Source organism: Pteropus medius, unplaced genomic scaffold (genome assembly GCF_902729225.1).
Source record: "Pteropus medius unplaced genomic scaffold, Ma_sr-lr_union100, whole genome shotgun sequence".
Lineage (NCBI taxonomy): Eukaryota > Metazoa > Chordata > Mammalia > Chiroptera > Pteropodidae > Pteropus > Pteropus medius.
Genome location: NW_024342472.1, coordinates 643,120 through 664,473, shown reverse-complemented (window position 1 = coordinate 664,473; position 21,354 = coordinate 643,120). Strand labels below are relative to the sequence as shown.

The 21,354-nt window shown below is 47.8% G+C and overlaps 1 protein-coding gene across 2 annotated transcripts; it reads right to left on the bottom strand.

Moving 5' to 3' along the window:
- Window positions 1-3,468: 3,468 nt before the first annotated feature.
- SASH3 (SAM and SH3 domain containing 3) lies at window positions 3,469-18,223 on the bottom strand. Of its 2 annotated transcripts, none has more exons than XM_039864949.1 (8): window positions 17,985-18,223; window positions 10,935-11,030; window positions 10,443-10,589; window positions 8,853-8,994; window positions 7,465-7,613; window positions 7,105-7,314; window positions 6,819-6,973; window positions 3,469-6,341 (listed from the first exon to the last, which is right to left on the bottom strand). In XM_039864949.1, the coding sequence occupies exons 1-8, from the start codon at window positions 18,039-18,041 to the stop codon at window positions 6,215-6,217; spliced, it is 1,083 nt and encodes a 360-aa protein (XP_039720883.1). In that variant the 5' UTR covers window positions 18,042-18,223; the 3' UTR covers window positions 3,469-6,214. The 2 variants fall into 2 exon arrangements, with proteins under 2 accessions (XP_039720883.1, XP_039720882.1); XM_039864948.1 differs by having other exon boundaries at window positions 3,471-6,341; window positions 6,823-6,973; window positions 17,985-18,222.
- Between the last annotated feature and the right edge of the window lie 3,131 nt (window positions 18,224-21,354).

The following is a 21,354-nucleotide window of genomic DNA, read 5'->3' as shown; positions in this document are numbered from 1 at the left end:
CAGCTACCTGGCTGTTCCAATGTGGCTAAAAGGGTTGTAGTTTTGTGCTCAAATTAGAGACATGATGATTCTTTGTCATAAAACCTGGGCTCTGTTGAATGACATCACTGAAAAGAACATTCTGATCATGTAGTCCATGCCACTTTCACATGTTCTTGCACACTCTCTCTCGTTCTTGCACATTCTCTCTCTCTCATTGAATTAAGTACTGTGTCTTTACCATAGGTCACCTAGACAGTTACTAGTAGAGCAAAGACCAGAATCCAGATGTCCTGACTCTCAGTCCAGGTTGCTTTCTGGCATAACCCAGGTGTAGACAGATAAAGGGATTTGAATAACTCCAAGTGTCACTTGAATAAAATGAGCCTTTCATTTATTTAACGTTCAATAAGTACTTGTTGAAAACTGACCATGTACTAGGGTTAACTTTAGGAGAAATTGCATTGCTGACCCCATTTTCTTGTAAGATGAGAACCAACAATGATTTTAGGATTTTTTTTTTTTAAATTTTGCCATTTTGGATGAATTTGGCCAATGATCTCTCCATTTTAAGCATATAGAGGGCTTATTATAAATAGTCTGATATGGGGGTATTTGTTGGGGTTTTGTTTTAAACTTAAATCTCTTAACTCTTTCTCCAGACTGGTGGGATTTCTTTAGCACAGGAAGTCAGGAAGTTGCCTTGTCGAGTTCCCACAGTCAAGTTGGCTGTCCCTTTGTGAGGGCCATTGCCCTGGGCTCTTTCTGAGTTATCCCTGGCAGGTCCCAGAGGCAATGGTATACAAATGCTATATTAGTAACAGTGAAGTTATAGGAAAAGGTGAAGCCTACATATCGAGTGCTATAGAATTACATTTATTTAGGGCCTTCCTAAAGGAGGAGTCTTGGCTGGGTCTAGAGGGGAGGCAGTTCCTTCCCACTTGATTGTATTTTTGGCTGAATAATATAGAATGGGGCCTACTTTGTGTGAGAAGCTAAGGTAGCCTCTATTGTGAAGGAGGTGAGAGAGCTACTTCTTTTTCCCAGCTGGGAAACCTCATACCTCATCCTGAATTTCCTGACTTGGCAGGGTCGAGAAGGTGTTGGATCTCACTGAGACTACAGTGATCAATGTCCTCTATTCTTTAAAAACCTCTTTTAGCTTTCTTATTAAACTTGTAGTCACTAATGGCCCCACTTTGGCTTCCACTGTGAAAAAACTGGGCAGGGATCTCTATGAGCAAGAGTTGGAAGCAGCGGCAGTGGCCTGTGTCAGAGCACACTGCTATAAGGTTTGAGGTTAAGGAGAGAGAATTTGTGGAGGCAAGAGCCTTTGTTGCAGGATTTTGGGGAAATTGATCAGAACCTACCTGGAGAAGGCTAAGGCAAGGTCGTGAGAAATAGAGGCAGCAAGTGAAAGGAGATAGTTCAACTGGGTTGTGCTGATGCCCCCAGCTACTTCCCCTGATGGCCCAGGGGAAAGAAGGCACCTCTAAACCTGAACTAGAGAGGAGTTGGCTGGACTCCAACTCTTTTTTCATGAATCTGGCCTTTATCCTCTTCTTTCTAGCAGCCCATGGATGTTCAAGGGAGTTGCCTGAAATAAGTCTAATGCCCATCATGCTCTGAGCCAGGGAGAGCTAGGCTACCCAAGGCTTTTCATGTGGGCTTCTCTCTATCACCAGCCTCTCTGGGCACCAGAGCTGGCACCATCTATCCTGAATCCCAGCATGCTCTTGGACCTTGTAAATCAATTTGTCTCTGGGCAATAGCAGTTAGTATGCAGACAAGTACATATTGACAAGGGGGAGGGTGCTTTGTGCTCAATCTTGAGCTCAGTGCCCTGGAGATTACAAAAGGTCAGAAGCCACAATTTATTGTCACTACATGCCAGGAACTTTATAAGCATTATTTAATTTATTTATCTAACAACCCAAAGAGGTAGGTATTATTAGATTGGTATTCTTTTTTATATTAATTTTCATTTTTAAAATTATTTTAATTGAGATACAATTAACATATAACATTGTATAAGTATAAAGTGTGCAATATGTTGACTTGATACATTTGTATATTGCAATGTAGATCATTATTCTTATTTTACAGAAAAGAAATGTATATGTATGTGATTACCTAAAGTCTGGTAACTAATAAGTGGTAGAGCCAGGATTTGAAGACACTTTAATTTAACTCCAAAGCCTTTTTTCTTGGTTACTACACTAACTACGGGTCTGAGGAGAGATGAACCTTGAGGGGAATGAAATGCAAGTAGCAGGGTGGTATGGATTGAGGGGACCTGACATATTATCACCCACTAAACGTTGATTTTGTGAGTATTTTACATATACTAGTTAATTCGATCTTTGTAATAACTCCATGGAGCTAGTACTGTTATCACCACTTTATTGATGTACAAAGTGAGACTCAAGGAGGTTGAGTGACTTGTCCAAGATGACCCAGACCCAGCTAAGAGAGTGACAAAACCAAGACTTAAAATCAAGTAGGCCCTAACTCCTATCAGCTGGGCCTCACCTGCCCTAGAGGAGCCTCAATTTGCCGTCCTCAGGCCCAGGAGGATTCAAGGGCAGAGGAAGGGCCCCATTGCTATCTTGGACCAGTCCGCTCCCACTCTACCAAGGAGAGCTAAAGGCTACACCTGCCTGGGCCTCTGACATCTCAGGCTGGGAGTAGGAATAATGGGTCTCCAGCTGTGAAGACTCAGCCTCTTGGACCCCAGACCTTGGTTTGCTGGGCTCAGGTTACCACATCTTCTAGATGTCCATGGGGCTGGACAGGAGGTTCTAGCAGCCCTGCCTGGAGGAAGAACATTGGGCCTTGAGCTGTAGACCCAACTGGTATTGCCTTTCTGACCCCTCAGGTCTTGACCTGCAGTCTACATTTCCTTGTTACCTCTCTTTATCTGACCCTCCCAAAGTCCTGTGATCACTGGAGTCCTTGCACAACTTTCTACTTTCAGGTTGTATTCAGCCTACAGACCAAACTACAGCCCGGTAGCTCTGAGATGCCCCCCACTCCCTCCCCAGGGTAAGGGAGAAGTTCAAAACATCCTTCTTTCATTCTCATTTCTTTTTTTCTGATATTTTCCTTTATCCAGCTTAGATTTAATAGATAGGTATTAACCAGGGTTTTTAAAGGGTTTAGGAATCTCCTCTTATAAGGTCCCCCTTGGTGTGTGTGGATTTTAAGCATTTTGGGCATTATTTACCCCTTACTCGCTATGTTTCCAGAAGCCTGTGCCAAAAGGCAGCAAGATAATGACTTTGCTACTACTCTAAATTTGTGGAGACCAGAGGCTTGGGCCTATTGGTTTATTTAGTTGTAATTTTTTCAAGAATTAAAATATTGTTCCTTTTAAAAATAGATATTAAAATAATAGATACTTTTGAAGTTGAAATAAAACAAGAATGTAGAAAGTAAATATTTCTCTCCATTACTCCCCCAATCCCACCCTGCTCACCTCACAATATCACCACTGGTAACTGTTTGCTGCAGATCTTTCTGGTCTTTTTCTTGTGTATGTTTTCCTTTTCTTGAATAAAAATGGAATCACCCGAATAATAATGTTACAGCACTTGAGTCTTCCCTGTGATATAGCGTGGACTTCTTTTACAACGAAAATGTTTGTACATTATTTGTATAATTTTAAAATTTAAAAGTAAACAATAAATAGTCATGAATATTTTCCCTATATCATTAAATATTTTTCTACAACATTATGTTTAATGGCTGCATGGTATTGTGTGAATGGACCATAATGTTTCTAACTAATTCCCCATTCATGTTGTTCCCAGTGTCTTATAGACAAAGTTGTCGCGAATGTCTGTCCATATATCTGTATGTACTTGTGTGGCTCTTTCTGTGGATCAAATCCTTGGAGGGGAATGGCTGGGTCAAAGAGTGTCAAAGACACTTAACAGAGGGTCAGATTGCCCTCCGGAGGGCTGGGGGAGGCTCTGAAAGCTTGGTGGACTTTCTACTCAACTTATTTAAACTGTCTGATCTTCAGGTTTATCCTCTGTAAGTTGGGAAGGTGATGATACCTACCTCAGAGATACTGTGAAGATTATATGAAAGAAGAAATGTAAAGCATTTGGTGCCTAGCACACATGTCAGTGCTCACTAAATGACAGCCATTATTCAGTACCATTGAAGCTTTGAGGCCCTTTGAGCTCCTTGTTTCTTTGCTTAGGATGATTCTAACAGTTCCCTGATGCCCACAGCCACTATTGGCAGTGGGATGAGTGTACCTGAGAAGAAAGCCTGGAAGTAGAGTGGCCTTGTCTTTACTCTGGTGGCAGCTCTCATTCCAGTTTGCCCTCCCTAATGCAGTTAATGCAGAAACAAAGGAAGCCAGAAGTCCTTGTCTCCATCTCACTGCCCAGGAGATGGTGTAGCTTCTGTGGGCACAGGGTGGGGCCCAAGAAGAGGTGGCCTCAGAGGAAAGGCCCAGCTGAATCCAAATCTCTCCCTTTTGGACCCTGGACAGCCCCCAGTGCAGGGCCTTCCTCATTAGGGTAGAGGTGTTCAAGACTCTTGTTAAAGGAATAATTCTAGAGAGATATAGCTACTCCTAATTCTCAGACCCCAGAAAACCTGTGGCACTGAGAGCCTGAGCTCCTAGGGGAGCTGGTTATTGGGAAAGGTGGAGCCAGCTAGGGCTTCAAACTGGAACTTTAAGTCAACAGGATCAAGGGCACTGATCATCTTTAGGGAAGAGGCAGATGGCCCTGAAAGGACAATGGAGACATTTTTCTGTGTCCAGCTTTGAAGGAGACTGGTCTGTCTCTCCTCCAACCTTCTTTCCATAGGAAAGATAACTGGAGACAGTAATTTTGTTTTACTTATATTTATTGCTGCTAACCTATCCCTCTCCACCCCCTTATATTTACACAAAACCCTTCCCCGCAAGTTAGCTTTACCAAAGTTCCTGGTAGTAGGTCCTGAAATGTGTCCACTAAGCCGCAGTCCTAGATTTAGTGGGCACTATTTGTCCTTGGGCCAGTTGAGTCCCGGGGAAGGGTTACTCTAGAATTCAGGGCACAGATTTGGCACTGGTGTCAAGGGAGGTTCCCACCAATAGACATTCTCCCTCCCCTTCTGGAGCTCAGGGTACATCAAAATCTTTAGTAAAGTTGGGATAGTGGACTTGCCTAGTTTGTGTTTTCTTTGCTTGTAAGGACTCACAAAAGAGGCCAAGTCTGGGCCTAGACCTGCATCTTGCTCCTTAGGGGCCACTCTGCCCTTGGAAGCCAGGTCTGACCATCTTCCATTGACCTTGGGGAGAAGTGTCATTTGAAGGGGCCAGAAGTGGAAGGGGAGGGCACACGTTGTATGAGATATGGGCATTGTTTTAAGCTGGGGTAAGTTACCGTTTGTCCTGAGTTACATGGGGAGGTGTGGAACAGATGAGCATAAGGAGCCATTTCATTTGTGAGCCCAAGGCCCCTCCAGCCCCTTCAGTAAACCCCACTGCTGTCCTGGGCCACGGGTAACATTTAATGTCACAGAATGTCAGAGTTGGCAAGGCCCTCAGAATCTATCTATTCTAATCCTGACCATCCTAGACAGATTGGGGAAGACACTTGGATCAAATCAGATAGTGATTTAGTGGCTAAACCTATCAGAAAGTTAGGAGGAGAAAAGGTACATGTGGCTTTCTTCAGACCTTATTGAGGGCAGTCTGGATTTACCCATGATCAATTAGAATCTTTTTAAATGGCCAGCTTCCCTAAGGTCCTGAGACTGACCTGAAATACTGACTTGGCCCCTTTTTCAGGAGCAGTGCCTCAGGGAAGGTGCTGTGGGGTTGAGGAGGATTGGGAGGCTTTGGTGGTGAGAGACTTGGGCAAGGAGGCTCCTTGGTGCCCCACTTGGCTGTGGCCATGGCCAGAGCAGGCTGCGCTGTCAGTAGCTGGTAGAAGGAGAGAGCCAGGCAGGTGGGATGTGCTCTCAGAGGCTCTTCATTTACTCCAGCCAAGCCTGTAGGGCCCTGCCCAGCCTCTCTCGACCTAGGTGACCTGAGGGGAGCAGGGCCGGGCTCAGTTCCAGTCCTCCACTAGTCCTCCAGCACAGGCCACTGCGGTAGGCCAGGTCCATCCCTGCTGCTTGTGCTGCTTGGGCCCAGCCTTGGCCCACCACTGCCACCTCTGCTCAAGGTGACCCGGCTAAGGAGAGGCAGTGCAGCTGCTCCTCAGCTCCTGCCAGCTCCGCCTCATCACGCCCACTCTCTGAGCCCTCGAAGCAGCCTGAGTCCCGCGGAATGTCCCCCTTGGGGTCTGACGCAGTGTGTGTCGCTGGCTCCTGGCTGCTTTCGGCGCCCTCTTCTGCCTCCTCGCTGCCGGCTGCCAGGGGTGAGAGTGGGATACAGAATGTGGAATTTTGAGACTTAGCAGGGAGGAGGTCAGAAGCCCCAGAGAGCCCTGTGGGGGGGTAGGGACCCTGGGGGTAAGGACACTGTAGGCAGTCTCTCCATCTGGGCACCCACCACAACCCCTGCCCTTCTTGTGGTTTCCAGGCCTAAGAGTTCAAACTTCTTCAGCAATAAGCCAGGAACCAGGACATCTGCACCTGAATCCCGCCTCTGCCATCACCTAGCTTTGAGGCCTTGAGTTCATGCCTTACCTTCTCTGGCCTTAAATCTCCCCTAGCATCCCAAAGAGAGTGAGGCTTGATAATCCCTTAAACTCCTACTCCCTACAAACTTTGCCTGAGGCTGGAATTCAAGTGTGGAAAGTATCCTCCCACTGTTCTGGGCCCAGAGCAGAGGCCTCCCGTCCCTGAACTGCCAGCAGGCACCCCCACCTGGCTCCTATACCCACTCACTGTCGTAATCCAGCAGCAGCTCTGCAGCTGTGAGCAGCTTGGCCCGGTGCTGTGGGTCCGTGATGTTCAGCTCATTCAGGTGTGTTTCCCGCAGCTCTTTGAAGTCCTCCAGCGTCTGGTAGCCATTGAGCAGCAGAGTAGATGTGTGTTCCTGTGGGCAGAGGCAGGCCGCCAGCATGGCTGCTTACAAGCCACCCCTGCCTGGGATCCCTCCTTTCCCACACAGCTGGGGCAAGGGTGCCTCCCTTGATCCTAGATGCTAGTGCAAGTTCAAGCTCAAACCTCTAGGCCAATGCGCTCCAGCAGTTCATGCAGAGTCTTGGGCTTGGGCCTCTTGCCTTTGCTCTGTCGGCGGCTGGGGCGGGCAGGCCCCACAGCCTCCTCAGGCAGCACATCCACGTAGATGAATTTGAAAGAGCCCAGCCTGCCATTGAGCAGGCCCAGCCATGTGCCCACAGGTGGTTTTTCAACAATCTGAATTACATCTCCTTTCTGTGGGAGGAGAAGGGAGCAGAGCAGATCAGGAGAGAGTTGAGGGGTTGTCCCTGAGCCTCCCCTGACACTGTCCTACCGTGGCTAAGTCCAGCCTCCTTTATGGGTGCAACCCGCCAAGCTCAAGTGGGGCCTGGATGCCAATCTTACCTGCAGTTTCAGCGAGTCGTGGTCATAGGGGCTGGGAGTGAAGTCGGTATGAACTCGGGCCCGGCCACAGAAAGGCCCTGTGTACTGAGGGGCAGGTGGTTCCTCCCTGAAGCTGCCAGAGCCTGGGATGGGGCTGCAGAGCTCACTGCCTGCAGGAGATTGGAAAGGAAGGAGGGTCACCTTTGCCCCAGGCCTTCAAGGGGGTCTCTCTAGAAGTCATGGGGCTACATGCTGGGAAGAAATATGGATGCTGGCCACTCTTGTACTACAGCAGGGATTCTGGCCCATCCCCTTGGTCACCCTGCTGCAGCACAGCTTCACTTCCAGGGCCTTAGACATGAGAACAGTTGACTAAAGAAGGGGAAACAGCTCACAAACCAAAGAATGGGCAAATTGGGAGGGTCTCTAGAGACCAACTGGGCCAACACCCTAATGAACACATGAATACTGAGGCCAGACAGGCCAAACGACCTGCCTAAGGTCTGTCACCTTAAAATTGGCAGCACTGAGTCTATTACATTCCAGGTCTCCTGACTCCCACTCCAGTGCTCCTTCCACCCAAGAAGCCACACCCTTTACTTTCTCTATTTAATAAGACTCAGTATCTAGTTACATCACCTGGAAACTCAGAAGGGCTCTTTCTCTCTGGGAAGGGCAGAATGAAGGGGATTTTAAATGGCTTTCAGTTGAGGAGCAGGGAGGTGTTTGAAGAGCCAGAGAACAAATGGGGAACTTGGAACTAGCCTGAGGGGTGAGATGGTTCCTTTGCAGGTCTGTAGCCCAAAGGCCAAAGGCCTTCATCCAGGCAGGGCTGCTAGAACCTCCTGTCCAGCCCCATGGACATCTAGAAGATGCCAAGTGGTACCCTGAGTCCAGCAAACCAAGGTCTGGGGTCCAAGAGGCTGAGTCTTCACAGCTGGAGACCCATTATTCCTACTCCCAGCCTGAGATGTCAGAGGCCCAGGCAGGTGTAGACTTTAGCTCTCCTTGGTAGGGTGGGAGTGGACTGGTCCAAGATGGCAATGGGGCCCTTCTTCTGCCCTTGAGTCCTCCAGGGCCTGGGGACAGCAAGTCGAGGCTCCTCTAGGGCAAACCTGAGTTCAAGACTGAGTCACCTTGGGCAAGTAACTTAACCTCTTTGAGCCTCAGTTTTCACATCAATAAAGTAGGGATAATAATAGTACTGGCCCAATTATTTAAAAAAAATAATAGTACTGATCCATGAAGTTTTTGTGAAGATTTAATGTGAAGAGGGCTGGGAAGTTCACAGCAGGCAAACCATAAAGGTTCATTTCTCTTGTCTGCCCCTCCCAAACAGGAACTTGCCTGGTCCTAACACAGTTTTTTTCTCCAGACTCAGCATGTGTCCTCCCACATCCCCTACTCACCTGTTGACTCCTGGCGGTTGAGTGCTGGGAGCTCACGCTCCTCCTGCTCAGAAAAGGCCAGTGCCATCTTCTCAGGGCCAGGGCTGTCCAGGTTGCAGTCTGGAGATGTTGGGGAGGCTGAACCCTCCTCCAGAGTATCTCCCTACATGGGAAGGGGGGCAAGGAGCCCTGAGTGGCCTCTCTTGGGGTGTACATGGAGCAGCCCCGGGTCCAGAGGAAATGAACATGGGCTTGGCAGAGGACTGGGGCTTGTCTCCAGCCCCAGCTCTTCCACTCACAGGTACCATGGCACTCTTAGAGCTCTAGATTTCTCTTCTGTAAGGTGGGAATGACAGTCCTTGCCCTGCCCACCTCATGGAATAAGGCTCAACTAGGGTCACGTGTAAATGTGCTTTGTCAGCTTAAAGGGCTAAATGTACATGCAGAGCTTGGACTCAAAGCTGTTGCTAGGACACAGTCAAACAGTTACTACTTTTGACTATGTTTCCATGTGCCAAGCACCTTTGTCATTTTATTCAATCTTTACTTGAGGGTAAGTGCTTGATCACCCCAAGTTTCCAGATGAGAAGTAATGGAAGAATGTTCTTAAGGCTGTGAACAAGCACCACCCACTTCCTTCCCTAGCTGGCCTGCCTCCAGAGCTCCCCAGCCTCACCATACTACAGTGCAGAGGTAACTCTTTCACAACTGGCTCTTTGGGAATAAAAACCCTGATGTGTAGCAGTCACTAATTCCTGTGTTATAAATGCTCCTCATGGCACATGTCATTCTACCAGTATGATGTCACCGACCAAGCAGAGCACCATCATAGGCTATTTCCTCCACACAGAGACTATAGATGAAAATAACCTCAGGGGCATAGAGAATAGTGAAAAGCAGTCCAAGAATTAGGACTTTTGAGAATTGACTGTATTCTCTTTATTTTTAATATAATTCATTTAATTCTTAGTTTATATAATTTAATTTTCAATATTGTTGTGTTTCATACCTGACTCACAAAATTCCTGAAAATTTGATGAACTGCTGTCCTGAGCTGGTATGAGCCAGCACTAGCTGACTCTAGCACACCACTGCCTTGGAGCCTCCTATAAGAGTCACAAGCACGCCAGACTCTGTGTAACTTCAGCTACTTAACTGTGTCTGCCCCGTAGCTGTGTGTCCCACCCTCCTTCCTTGGGCCAAAGCCAGCCTTCTCCAATTTTCTCTCATAGGAACTCCTCTTTGAATCAAGCCTTCCCAACCCCAGGGGCTGGTTCCAAGCAGAAATTTATGGTGGGCGAATTTGGCTCAGGTGATCTCACCTCTTGTTCAGCTACCCACCCTCCTCCAGTTTGTCTTTTCAGGAAGCTTCTGTTATCCCAATTTTCATTCCTCCTTAGACCCCACTCCTGGTCCCTCAGGACTGTGGTGCCTTGCTGCCATGTCCATGGATGAGTGAGCTCTGCTCCCATGTGACCTTTCTTCTTGTATTGAATTGGGCCTTCAGGCATGGTACCTGAGCAGTGGCTGTCAAGGTGGCCATGCTCCAACCCTGTCAGAGTGATGCCTGTTCTATCTGCCTCTACCCCTCCCCTGGATCCCAGGTCTCACCATCTCCTCTGACAGGGCCTTCACCATCATCTTGCCCATCTTCCTGTTCATGGTTCGGGAAATTACGGCCCTCCACTTCTTCCCCAGCTTTTTGCCACTCTTCCCAGTATCCTCTGGGGTAAGGGCACCTGAATCATCTTCTGGAATCTGTGACAACAAATGAAGAGGTCTAGAGACCCTGGTGCTCCTGCATGGGTTCAAGACTTGGGGGAAGGAAGACTTTGGGTCTCAGCAAGGATGGAGGGGCAGGAATGAGAAGCTCCCATCCCCTTCCTTGTTAGCCCCAGTCCTGTTTTCAGCCCTATTAATTTATAATTAATTTGTAATATAAAACAATGCAGGTGAGTTCTGGGGCCCAGGATTTTGGTAGGTGGGAGAGGTGGACCTTCTTCTGAGGTAAAGCAGACTTTACCTCACCAATCTTAAAACTCCTCTTTCCCCTCCTCCCTCCCTCCCAGCCAGACCCCTCAACAAGGAGGCCCAGAAACTCACATTATCATCCAGATTAAATTCCTTCTCGCTCACCACTGGGGAGCTGGGTTTGGATTTGGCAAAATCCTTGAAACTGCTGGAACGCTGAAGTGAGAGCTGGAAGAAGCAGAGATGTTGCAATCGGTGGTGCTAAGATGGCTGGCTGAGTAAGGAGCTATTTCCACTCCCAACACATGTGCACATACTCCAGGTCTGGGCAGCCACATGTGTCCTGAGGTCCCAGGGCTAATGAGGTGAAGCACCAAGATGTACTTGGAGTTATCTGGCTTCATCCTGTTCTTCAGCAGACAATGGCCTCCATTGCTGGCCCTGGAGTAAGCTCTTGACCTCAGGAGACTTGGACCTCACTTAGGCCTCAGACTAAGTCCACATTTCCACCAATACCTGATGTTTGGTTCCCAGAACCCTGGAGTGAAAGACTAAACGAGTTGGAGGAAACACATATTTCCTCCTAGAGACGTACCTCAACACAAACAATAGCATCACCTTTACTTAACACAGCAAACCCAAACCCCACAGCCTGGCCTTCATGTTATGGGCCTGCTGCAAGCATAGTCTGTTACAATGATAGCTGTAAATGCATTAGGGCCCAAACCTGGTGAATCTGTGTCCCAAGAAGAGCAAAACAATCCCAGGAGTCAATAAGAGCTGGCATTAGGCTTTCTCAAAAACCTCAGCAGAAGCAGTCAGAGAAGGTGCCCATAGATTTGAGACACAAAAGATTGGTGATAATTTAGTAAAAGAAAGCTGCCATGTTCTCTTCCTTCATCTCACTTTTTAACCTTATCTACTAATGTGATGAACTGGCTACTGTTGATGTGTGCTGATATTCAGAATTTTAGGCCTGACCTATTGTTTGCAGTGATGAGATTGTTTTCAGGAAATGAGCTTTCTTAACTGTATGTGCATGCACACACCAAGACAGCAGCAGAAATCAGGGCCAGACAGGTAATGAGGGCAGGTTTTAGTCACAAGAAGTGGAGGCTGAGCCTGAATAAAGACCAACAGTCAAGACCATAGATACACACAGGAACCAGGGTTCACAGATGGCCAGACAGATAGAGCAGGATAGACTGCAGACACAGGAGATAAAGGCTTGAGGAACTGAAGCCTCAAACTTGCACAAAGCTGAAAGTTTCACATCCTCTTTGCTATGAAAGGAGGGTCCAGTGACAACCTTTCAGGGCTGGGGCAATATCACCTGCTCTCCCAACACATACACAATTAGCCCCAACTCCTGGGGACTGCAATTAAGCACTTTTATTCTCTTGGTGGGTCTTGACCAAAGGCAGGTCAGCAATCAGGGTCAGGCGCCACACCTTCCTCAAGGTTGCAGCAAGCTAACTGACCAGAAACTAGGTCAGCAGTCAGGTCAAGCAGACACTATCACAATGAAGGCCTCCTGGGTGGAACACCTACAACTTCTGTTAGAAAGCCTCTTCTATACTACTTTGAGGAGCTGGAAAAGGAGGTGGAAAAGGAGTTGGGGGTGGGGGGAAAGCATGGTATGGCCACTTTGGTTCCCATGCATCCCTTCCATCCTTCTTCCTTGGTTTTCCCCACCCACTATTCTTTCCTCTTTTGCTTCCTTTCTTTCCTCTTCCCTCCGCTACTTTCCATTTATTTCTTCCTCTTATATAGCTAGGATGCAGCCACCCAGATGAATTCTTGCTCTCACTGCCTGGAAAAGAGGGAACAGAGAGAGAGTGGGCAACAGGCTGGCCTGGGGCCTAGAAGACAGGCTGGGCTATTTATAGGCCAATGGGGTCTATAATGACCTTTCTTCCACCACCTCAGTTTGAGGCCAGGAGGCTTATAGTTGCCCCTGAAACCCCAGAGACTGGCAAGCCTGGAAAGCAAGCAGGAGGGCCGGTGTGGGGCCGGAAGTGAGCTTTGTTGGGGCAGAGTAAACTCACCGCCAAGCCACCCTCTAATCGCAGTTCTTTCCTTTTCCTGTCATTAATCTACAGTCTGGGAACTGGGAGGGGGACTTTGGCTCCTGGGACCTTGTGTCAGGGCCCTTCTGTCCCAGCTTTAGCCCAAAAGACCAACAGTCAAGACCAAGTTTGGGAGGAAACTATCCCAAAGAGGTGTGAGGGTGGTACTGGGACTTGGGCCCAGCTGGCTGATCTTCAGCCCTGGGACATGAGAAGGGCAGTACAAGTTCTCCAGGCAACTGGGGTGGGGGTCAGCCAGCCAGAGTGGCCTTTTGCCCAGCCTACCTCCAACCTCAGAGATAGCCTCAAATATCCTGAATCTCTTCCAGTGTCTCCAAAGTGACTTCCCACCCAACTATGAGTGGATATCCTTGAGTACCTTTGGATTTTCTGCCTGACCCCCATTTGGGGTGAAGCCTTCTTGGGAGTCATGCCCAGGGGGCAGGTAGAACCAAACATTGTTCTTCATGTTTAACATTTTGGAAAGAATTATTTTTTTCTGATGTCAGACATTGCTGAGTTCAACTCTGAGACGTGTGACCTTCACCAAGTTATTTAACCTCCTTAAACCCCAGTCTCTTCACTCGGTGTCAGCTGGTAAAGGTTCACATCTTGGTTCTGCCATTGACCAGCTGTGTAAAGCTGGCTGAATTCCTCAACTTCTCTGGGCTTCTGTTTCCTCGTGGGTAAAATGAAGGCAAGGACATCTACCTCACCAGGGTGTTGGGAGGATGAAAGGAATGAGTGCTTGACACAGCCACCCTCAGTGAATGTCCAAATGTCTGTGTATGCCTTAGCCTTTCCTATGACCCACCTCCAGGCTCTTACCCAGGGCATTCTCCACTTGGAACACTCCACCTTTTTCTCTGTCAACCGTAGTTTCTCCCCTCCTTCAAAATCCAATTTAAATGGAAAAAAAAAAACCACATTCCCATCAACTGTAGAATGGATATATAAATTGTGGCATAGTCATAAAAGGGGCTAGGATATAGCGATGAACTTAGGACAGCTCTCCCCAACAATATGGATGAATCTCACAGACACCAGAGTATGCTGCACATATGATTCCTTGTACAGAAAGTTCAAAACCTGACGAAACTATTCTATGCAGTTGAAAGTCAGAATAGTGGTTATTCCTGGGGAAAGGGCTGTGTAGTTACTGGCAGGGGAATGAAGGAATCTTGTAGAGTGTTAGAAGTGCTCTGTCAATCTGGATGTTGCTTACACAGAGATGTGTATTATAGAAATTCATTGATTGGCACACTTGATTTATGCACTTCTTTGTATGAATATTATACTTTAATAAGCAGGTTTTTCAAATCCGGTTTTAAAGGTGCTGCTCCCTGCAGGAAGCCTCCCCTGACTATTCCCTCAGAGCCTCACAGTGCTCCTGTTGGCATCTTCTTCCCCTGGTTCCTAAGCAGGCTTGGTTTTCCCCATGTGTCCCCACAACTAGACTCTCAGCTCATTTCTATACCAGTCATATACTTAGCACCTTCTAGGCTCCAGGCACTGGACCGTGCATGTGTGGAAATCCAGTAACCAGAGGTTAAAATACCTCCCCTATGCCTGGCACCCTGTCAAGGGCTTCATGTGTGCCAAGTCACTCCAACCTCACCATAACTCCATCTTACGGCCTCACTTCCCAGTGCCCTAGACAGTTACACAGCTGGCAGTGGAAAGAACAGGGGTTTGAACTCACATCTCTGCTCTGGAAACTTATGCATGTTATTGTGTTCAGAGCTTACAAAGTCATCTTCCTTTATAGAAACAGATTGAGTGCAATGGCTACTTCAGGTGGCGTTTGGAGGGAGCTACCAGGAGAGAAGATGGGCGCATGGAGGAGGAAGGGCTCAAGAGGGCTTCATGGTGGAGGAAACACATTTGAGCTGGGCCATGCAAGGGAGCCAGGGTTTCTCCAGGAGTTGCTAAGAAGGGTTTAAATGGCAGCGAAAGTCAGGGACGTTCCAGTGTGGTGATGTAATTGTGGGTATGCCAGTGCATATGGTGGGAGGTAAAGCAGAAAAGGCCATGCAAAGCCCTTGCCAGGTATGCTAAGGAATTGGGCATTAGCCTGGGGGAACTAACGAGCCACTGGAAATACAAAGTGCATCCTGGTGGGGGTGTGCTACTGGAGGTGTTCTATAGGAAGGGAGCCTGGGTAGTGTGCTGGGATTGGAAGAGAGACAGGCAGGAAGAGACTGGAAAGAGGGTACAATTGAGCACTTGAATGGGAGCCTAGATTCCTCTGCATTTCATTTGGCAGGAGGTTCAGGTTGTGAAAGTAGGGGTGCTGTGGGTTGGGATCTTCCTTAGGGGAGGCAAGTCCCAGGACAAACCCTTGTCCATATCCTACCTCCTAACAGATCAAAGGGAGTGTAGAGAGAGACCCTGATGGAGGCAAAAATCTGCAAAGGGCAGCCAAGGGGTATGTCCCCACCCTTAAGTCAGGGCCTCCACAATCCTTCATGATGACCAATAGGTGCCACATCTTGATCCTACCATCCTGGAATGCCTGTTCCCGCCTCAGTTCTGCTGCCTGGAAGGTCCCTCATTCCATAGCCATCTGGGTCTTCCCTGCAGAGCCCTCCTACTGATGGATTGTCTTTCATGCTCATCAGATTCTTCTAGTGCTTTTGAGCTCAGTAGGGGATAAGAGTGTAGAGGGAGAGAGGTTAACACTGGAGACTGACAAATTTTGGCTTAGATTTCTTCTCTGTAGCTTATGAGCTGTGTGAACTTAGATAAGTCTCTGAGCTTCAAGCATAAAATAGGGTTAAAGACAATACCTGTCCCTAACTTACAAGGTTGTCATGAAAACCCAAGGAGCTAAGAGATGGGTGGAATGCACAGCACAGCACCTGGCACCTGATGAGCTCTCATTCAGTGCTGGCTCTTAGTGCTATTCAGTCTTGTTTTATTCACTTCAGGTCTGGAACCCCCTCTTGTTCTTTTTTGTCATGTGCTTCTCACCCCTGCCCACACCTATAGCATACACCTCCTCATGTGCACATGCATGAGCTAAACAGAGCACTCTCACATTTATTGTTTCAGGTGATCCATGCAACCTTCTGAGGTAGACAGATCAGGAGCTAAATCCTTTTTCTGAGATGAGAAAACTGAGACCAAAAGAAGGTCAATGAATTGTCCACGGTCCTACAGCTAGAACTTGGTAGGATTCCAACTCTACTTTCTTGCATCCTGCACAACACTTTCTCTATTTGGCAGGCCTGGGAGGAGGAGCAGGGGCAGGAGAGAAAGGCCTCACTTGCCTTGGTGTTTTTCCCTCCACCACGTCACCTTGCCCAAGGTAAGAGTGGTGGAGCAAGCCACTGCCTCCAGGCCCAGGGAAGATACTGTCTCCACCTTCTGGAATCGTACCTCAGCTTTTCTAAAGACATTTCCAAGGTTTGGGTCTTGGAAAGTGGCTCCAGAGGCTGCCAGGCTCTAGCAGGGAGGGGTGAGCTTTGTCTGGAGGACCACATGGGTCTTGCTTCTCCTGGGAGAGGCCTGGGGGAAATTCTAGAGGCCCAGCCACCAAGCACAGAATTGAGAAAATGAAATTGAGGTAAGAAGACTAGGACTTTTGTCTTTTGTGTGCCCCTGGCACCTCTGCCTGAGGTGGCACACGGTACTAGCATCAAAGTGTCAGCTCTTTTTTGACTCTTTCCTCCAGCTCAGCTTCCCTGTGGTTTGGGGCCCATCAGTGTCTAAAACAGTCTTGGCTTCCCACCCCCATTAGGCGGAGAGTAAGGGGAAGCGGGCTGCTCACCAAGGAGAGATAGCCAATGGCAAGTTGGCTAGGCCCAGCGCTGAGCAGAGCTTGAACAGGCAGATGACAAAGCCTGTGTGAAAACTCATAAATCTCTCCCCAACCCCCACCCACCTCCACTGCAACCTTAGAAAAGCAGCTGGGGTGGGGAGAGTACAGCCGGAAGTGGCAGCCACCCTATGACTTGAGATGGGGCAGGATGCACACGCCAATGACCTGAAGCTCAGCCTTTCAGCTGGCTCAGCCTCAGCCTGAGAGCTGCTGCCCTGAGAAGGGGGTTCCCCCACAGGGCACCTGGGTTGAGCTCTAGGGGAAACAGTGAGGGCCTGGAGGCCCTGGACCTAGGCCTAGGGCTAGGCCTTGGCCTCTTGGACCTGGTTCAGGACTGTTTTTGGATGGTCCTAGGATCTTGCTGGATGTGCGGGATGTACTTGCTGATTTCCTGAGAGAATTTTATAATCAAATCAAATAATTAAGTCTAGAAATCCTTAAATCCAAGTAGAGAAGCCTGGATCTGGTAGAGTCTTCAAGGAATCTTGTAGTCTGGCCTCTGTTCTAGGAAGATGAATACCTCAGCTGTCTATGACAGCTGCTTTTTGCTTTTTCCCTGGCCTTAAGAATCTTCCCCACCAAAGTTTTCCTCCTTAGCCCTCGCTCTTACTCCCCATCTCACCAGCATAATTTTTCATTCTTCACAAATAATTTCTTCCTACCCAGGAAGAACCTCTATGCTCCCTCTGCATTCCACTGCAGGTTTGAAGGCCCATTATCCCATCTCCAGGTTGGCCCCATCACCAGTGGGGCAGGACAGCTGCAACAGAGTTGAACCAAGTGAGCAGAGTCCCAGCTACAGCCAAAGGGCAGGGGTTCTGGGAACATCATGGCTCCAAATGGGGTGGCCCAGCAGGACACTTTAAGTGAGATGGCTCCTGAGAGGACATGCTTGAGCCGAAGCAGTGGCAGGACCAGGGTAGGGCAGAGACAATTAAGTATAGTTTTAGGATTCAACTTGAGAATTGTATTTTGTGATTCTCAAATTTTAGTCTAGGATTATAGCCCCTAATTTTAGGTCTGTATCCCATCATTGCAAGGTTGAATTCTATAAACAGAATTCTAAGAGTCTATTCTGTAACTCTATTTCTTTAGAATTTTGGAAGTCTCTTCTGTACTTCTGATACTCTAGTAATCTTCGAGCCCCTGTCTCATTGCCCTCAGGAGAATGGCCCTTGCCTACAGACTCAATGTATGGCCTTTGGCTCTTCCCACTTCTATGAGTTCTGGAGGGGATGGGTTGAGCGAGCAGAGGGAAGGAAGAAGTGAGTTCCCAGAAATGTTTCTCACCTTTTTCTTCTGAGTGGGCTCCTTCTCGCTAGCATTGGAGGGCTTGCGACGCAGCATGGTCCTCTATCCCGGCGACACTTCGTTCTTACTCTTTAAGTGTCAAGATGTGGAGGCCTCTTGTTTAGCCTCACCAGCACTGTCCAGGGGGTACTGCATGGACTGAGTCTCTGGCCGCCACTCTGACTGTTGCACTGGCAGCGTAGGGGTAAGGGCCATGGACACCCGGCAGCAGCAGCATACAGGAAGCTCTGCCACGTGACCTACTGTTACAGCAATCGCAGCCCCTGACGGCCCCCAGGGAGGAAGGAAGTCTCAGTTCAGTCTCCAGAGATTCTGATGCAGACAGCTCTTGGGTTGAACAAGCAGAGAAATGTCCCTACCTTGTTGTCTCAGGTCAATCATCACCAGTCCTTCTGCTCCATCTCCCTGGAGGTGGCCAATCAACTTGATATGATACGGCTTACTCAGACCTCTTATCTCACTGACCAGAATCCAGAAACCAGAATTTGTACCATCTCTCTGCCTGTTGGGCCAATGATCCTGGTCACCTTGCATCACCCCTACCACCATCACTCCTATTTGTAGCCATCACCTTAATAGCCATCACCCCTCTAGTCATCCCCACTGCCATCAACACACATATAGCCATCATCACTACAGCAACCACCCCTGAGTCAGGATCCTCAGCCATCATCATTGTTGCTCTCACGCTTGTAATAATTATCCTCACAGCTGTCACCCTTATGGATATTACAGTCAGTACCCCCACAATGCTCTTGCCTCTATAGCTATCATCCTTACAGCCATCACCCTTATAACAATTACTTCTGCAGTCATCCCCACTGCCATCAACACCACTACAGCCATAATCATTAGAGCAATTAATCACTAGTCAATACCCTTCAGCTATCTTCCTCTATCTGCCTCACCACTGCCACTATGACCTGCACTGCCATCATTCTCATAGCCATTACCCTTATAAACATTATTACCACAGCCAGTCACCTCCACTATGCCCTGACCTATACAACCATCACTCTTACAGCCATCACTCCTCAGTCATCACCCTACAGCTATCTTCTCCATTGCTACCAGCACACCTACAGTCATCCTCACCAGAGCAGTCACACCTTAGAGTCAAAAACTCTTGACCATCACCCATATATTTATCATCACCATAGCCATCACCATGAAAAGCATTTACAAGCAGCTCCACACCACCAGAAATGTCTCATTCAACAGGCGTTTCTCGAATGCCTATGTGCTACGTTTAGAATGTTCACTTTGTGGGTTATCTGCAGCAGATATTTTAATAACTCCAATGACTTATTTTTATTAAAAAGCAATTGATATTCATCATATACAATTTAGCAGACACAGATACACATAAAAATAAAAATTCAAAAATTCTCCATAATCATCTTCCATACTGTTTGGGTGGATATCTTTTTCTGTTTTTGAGCATTTAACTATGCGTGTGTGTGTGTATGTGTGTTTAAAAACAATACTTCACAGAAAGCAGATCAGTAGTTGTGGGGATGGGGAGAGGAGGGAGAGATCAGGGGGAGTGTAAGGACCCTTGTGGGAATGATGGATATGTTCACTATCTTGGTCATGGTGATAGTTTCATGGGTGCGTACGTGTCAAATTGTACACTTTAAAAATGTGAGGTTTATTGTAGGTCAATTATACTTAAATAAAGCTGTTTTAATATATTTTATATTTTTTTAAAATTAAATTTATTGTGATGACATTGGTTAATATTAATACTTTTAAAAATTAAAAAAGTCACACTTCACAAAAACTATGTTGGTATCACACTGAACACACTGAAAATCATTAAGATTTTCTCATGCTATGAAATATTCTTCAACTACGTGATTTTAATGACTGCCAAGTAGCCCATTGTATGACTGTACCATGATTATTTCACCAGCCCCCTACCAACGAAGTTAGGTTGGCTTAATATTTTTACTCTTCATTGCATATCCTTAAGGTAAATATTCACATCCACAATTTTTCCTTTAAGATAGGTTTTCAGAAGGGGAATCCTAGAGTCAAAGGTACAAATCTTTTTAAAGCTTTCCACTGTGGCACTTGAGAAATTCTGTTCCCAAGATGTTCTTATACTTCCTCCCTCCTACCCCCCAGCCTGCCCCACTCTCTCCAACCATCCATCCCTCAGGGTGAGCTCAGGTAAGACAAGGTCCTTCTCCTACAAACTGAAACTACACTTCATTGGCTCAGCAGGCCTGGCAGACACATGAAAAGATCGGCACCCGCAGCTGGGTGCCCCCAGCTTTCTTCCCCATGGGCCAGTGCTTTCCAGCCTGAAAGCCCCTCACAGGCTGCCCAGCTAAGCTGGAATCTGCTGAGATTGCACTACATGAGAAGGTGCCTGGCAGTGGTGTGGGGGACCTAGTTGGCCTTTGGTGCCTATAGGCGTGATCAGGGCCAGGAGGACAGCCCTGTGGGGTGCTGAGTGAGAGATAAGGCTCCAAGGCCTCGAGAAACCTGGGGCTGGCCAGGGAGCATGCTGCTGGCAGAACCTTCCGTATCCCTGGCCGTCGGGATGCCCTTCCTGTTGCTCGTGAGCATTGGCCCAGCTCACACTTTTTAACCCATAGAGCCTGAAAGGCAACCGCCTAAACAACTGCCTAGGAAAGGCGGGGGGTAAGCAGTAATGATGATAGTGGCCATGTGTTGATGTGTATTGTTGTGTGAGGGGTGAGGGAGAAGTATGGTATAGAATGAAGGGAGGTGGCTCTGGCCCTGCTTGCCTACATTCTTCCCTTGACCAGATCTATCTCCTCTGGTAAGCAGACTCCATTCTGGGGGTCCAGGGCTCCCCAAGCTGGACTTGTCTTCTCCCAACTTTTCTCTCCCAGCATATTGCCCTGGCCAGAGTCCCATTAGGTCAGACCCCAGATGGCTAATCGATCCTAAACACTTTTTAAATAGGTTTCCCCTCTCGGAAACATATTTGCATTTAATAGGTTATGTTCCAGGTATGCAGAGCCCTCAGCTAAGAAGTGATGCAGGTCAGTATTTCACTGAACAAAGCCACCTCAAACTTGATAATGGTCTGGAAAATAGGACCTAGGAGATAACTCTATGCAGAACCTGTGCTAAGCACCTTCAGGAGATGCGAGAAAGATAGCTGTCAAGGTCCCTTACACCTGGAAGCTTGCATCCTAGGTGATGTGGCAAACTTTCATATTTGTCCAGCACTTGTTCTTTACCAAGCACTATATTAATCCCGCCACAATGGTCTGAAGTAAGTACAGTCATCCCTTAGTATCTGAGAGGTCTTGGTTCTGATGCAAGACAGGACGAATTCCCCCAAGTGGGGACTCACGTCTTACACACA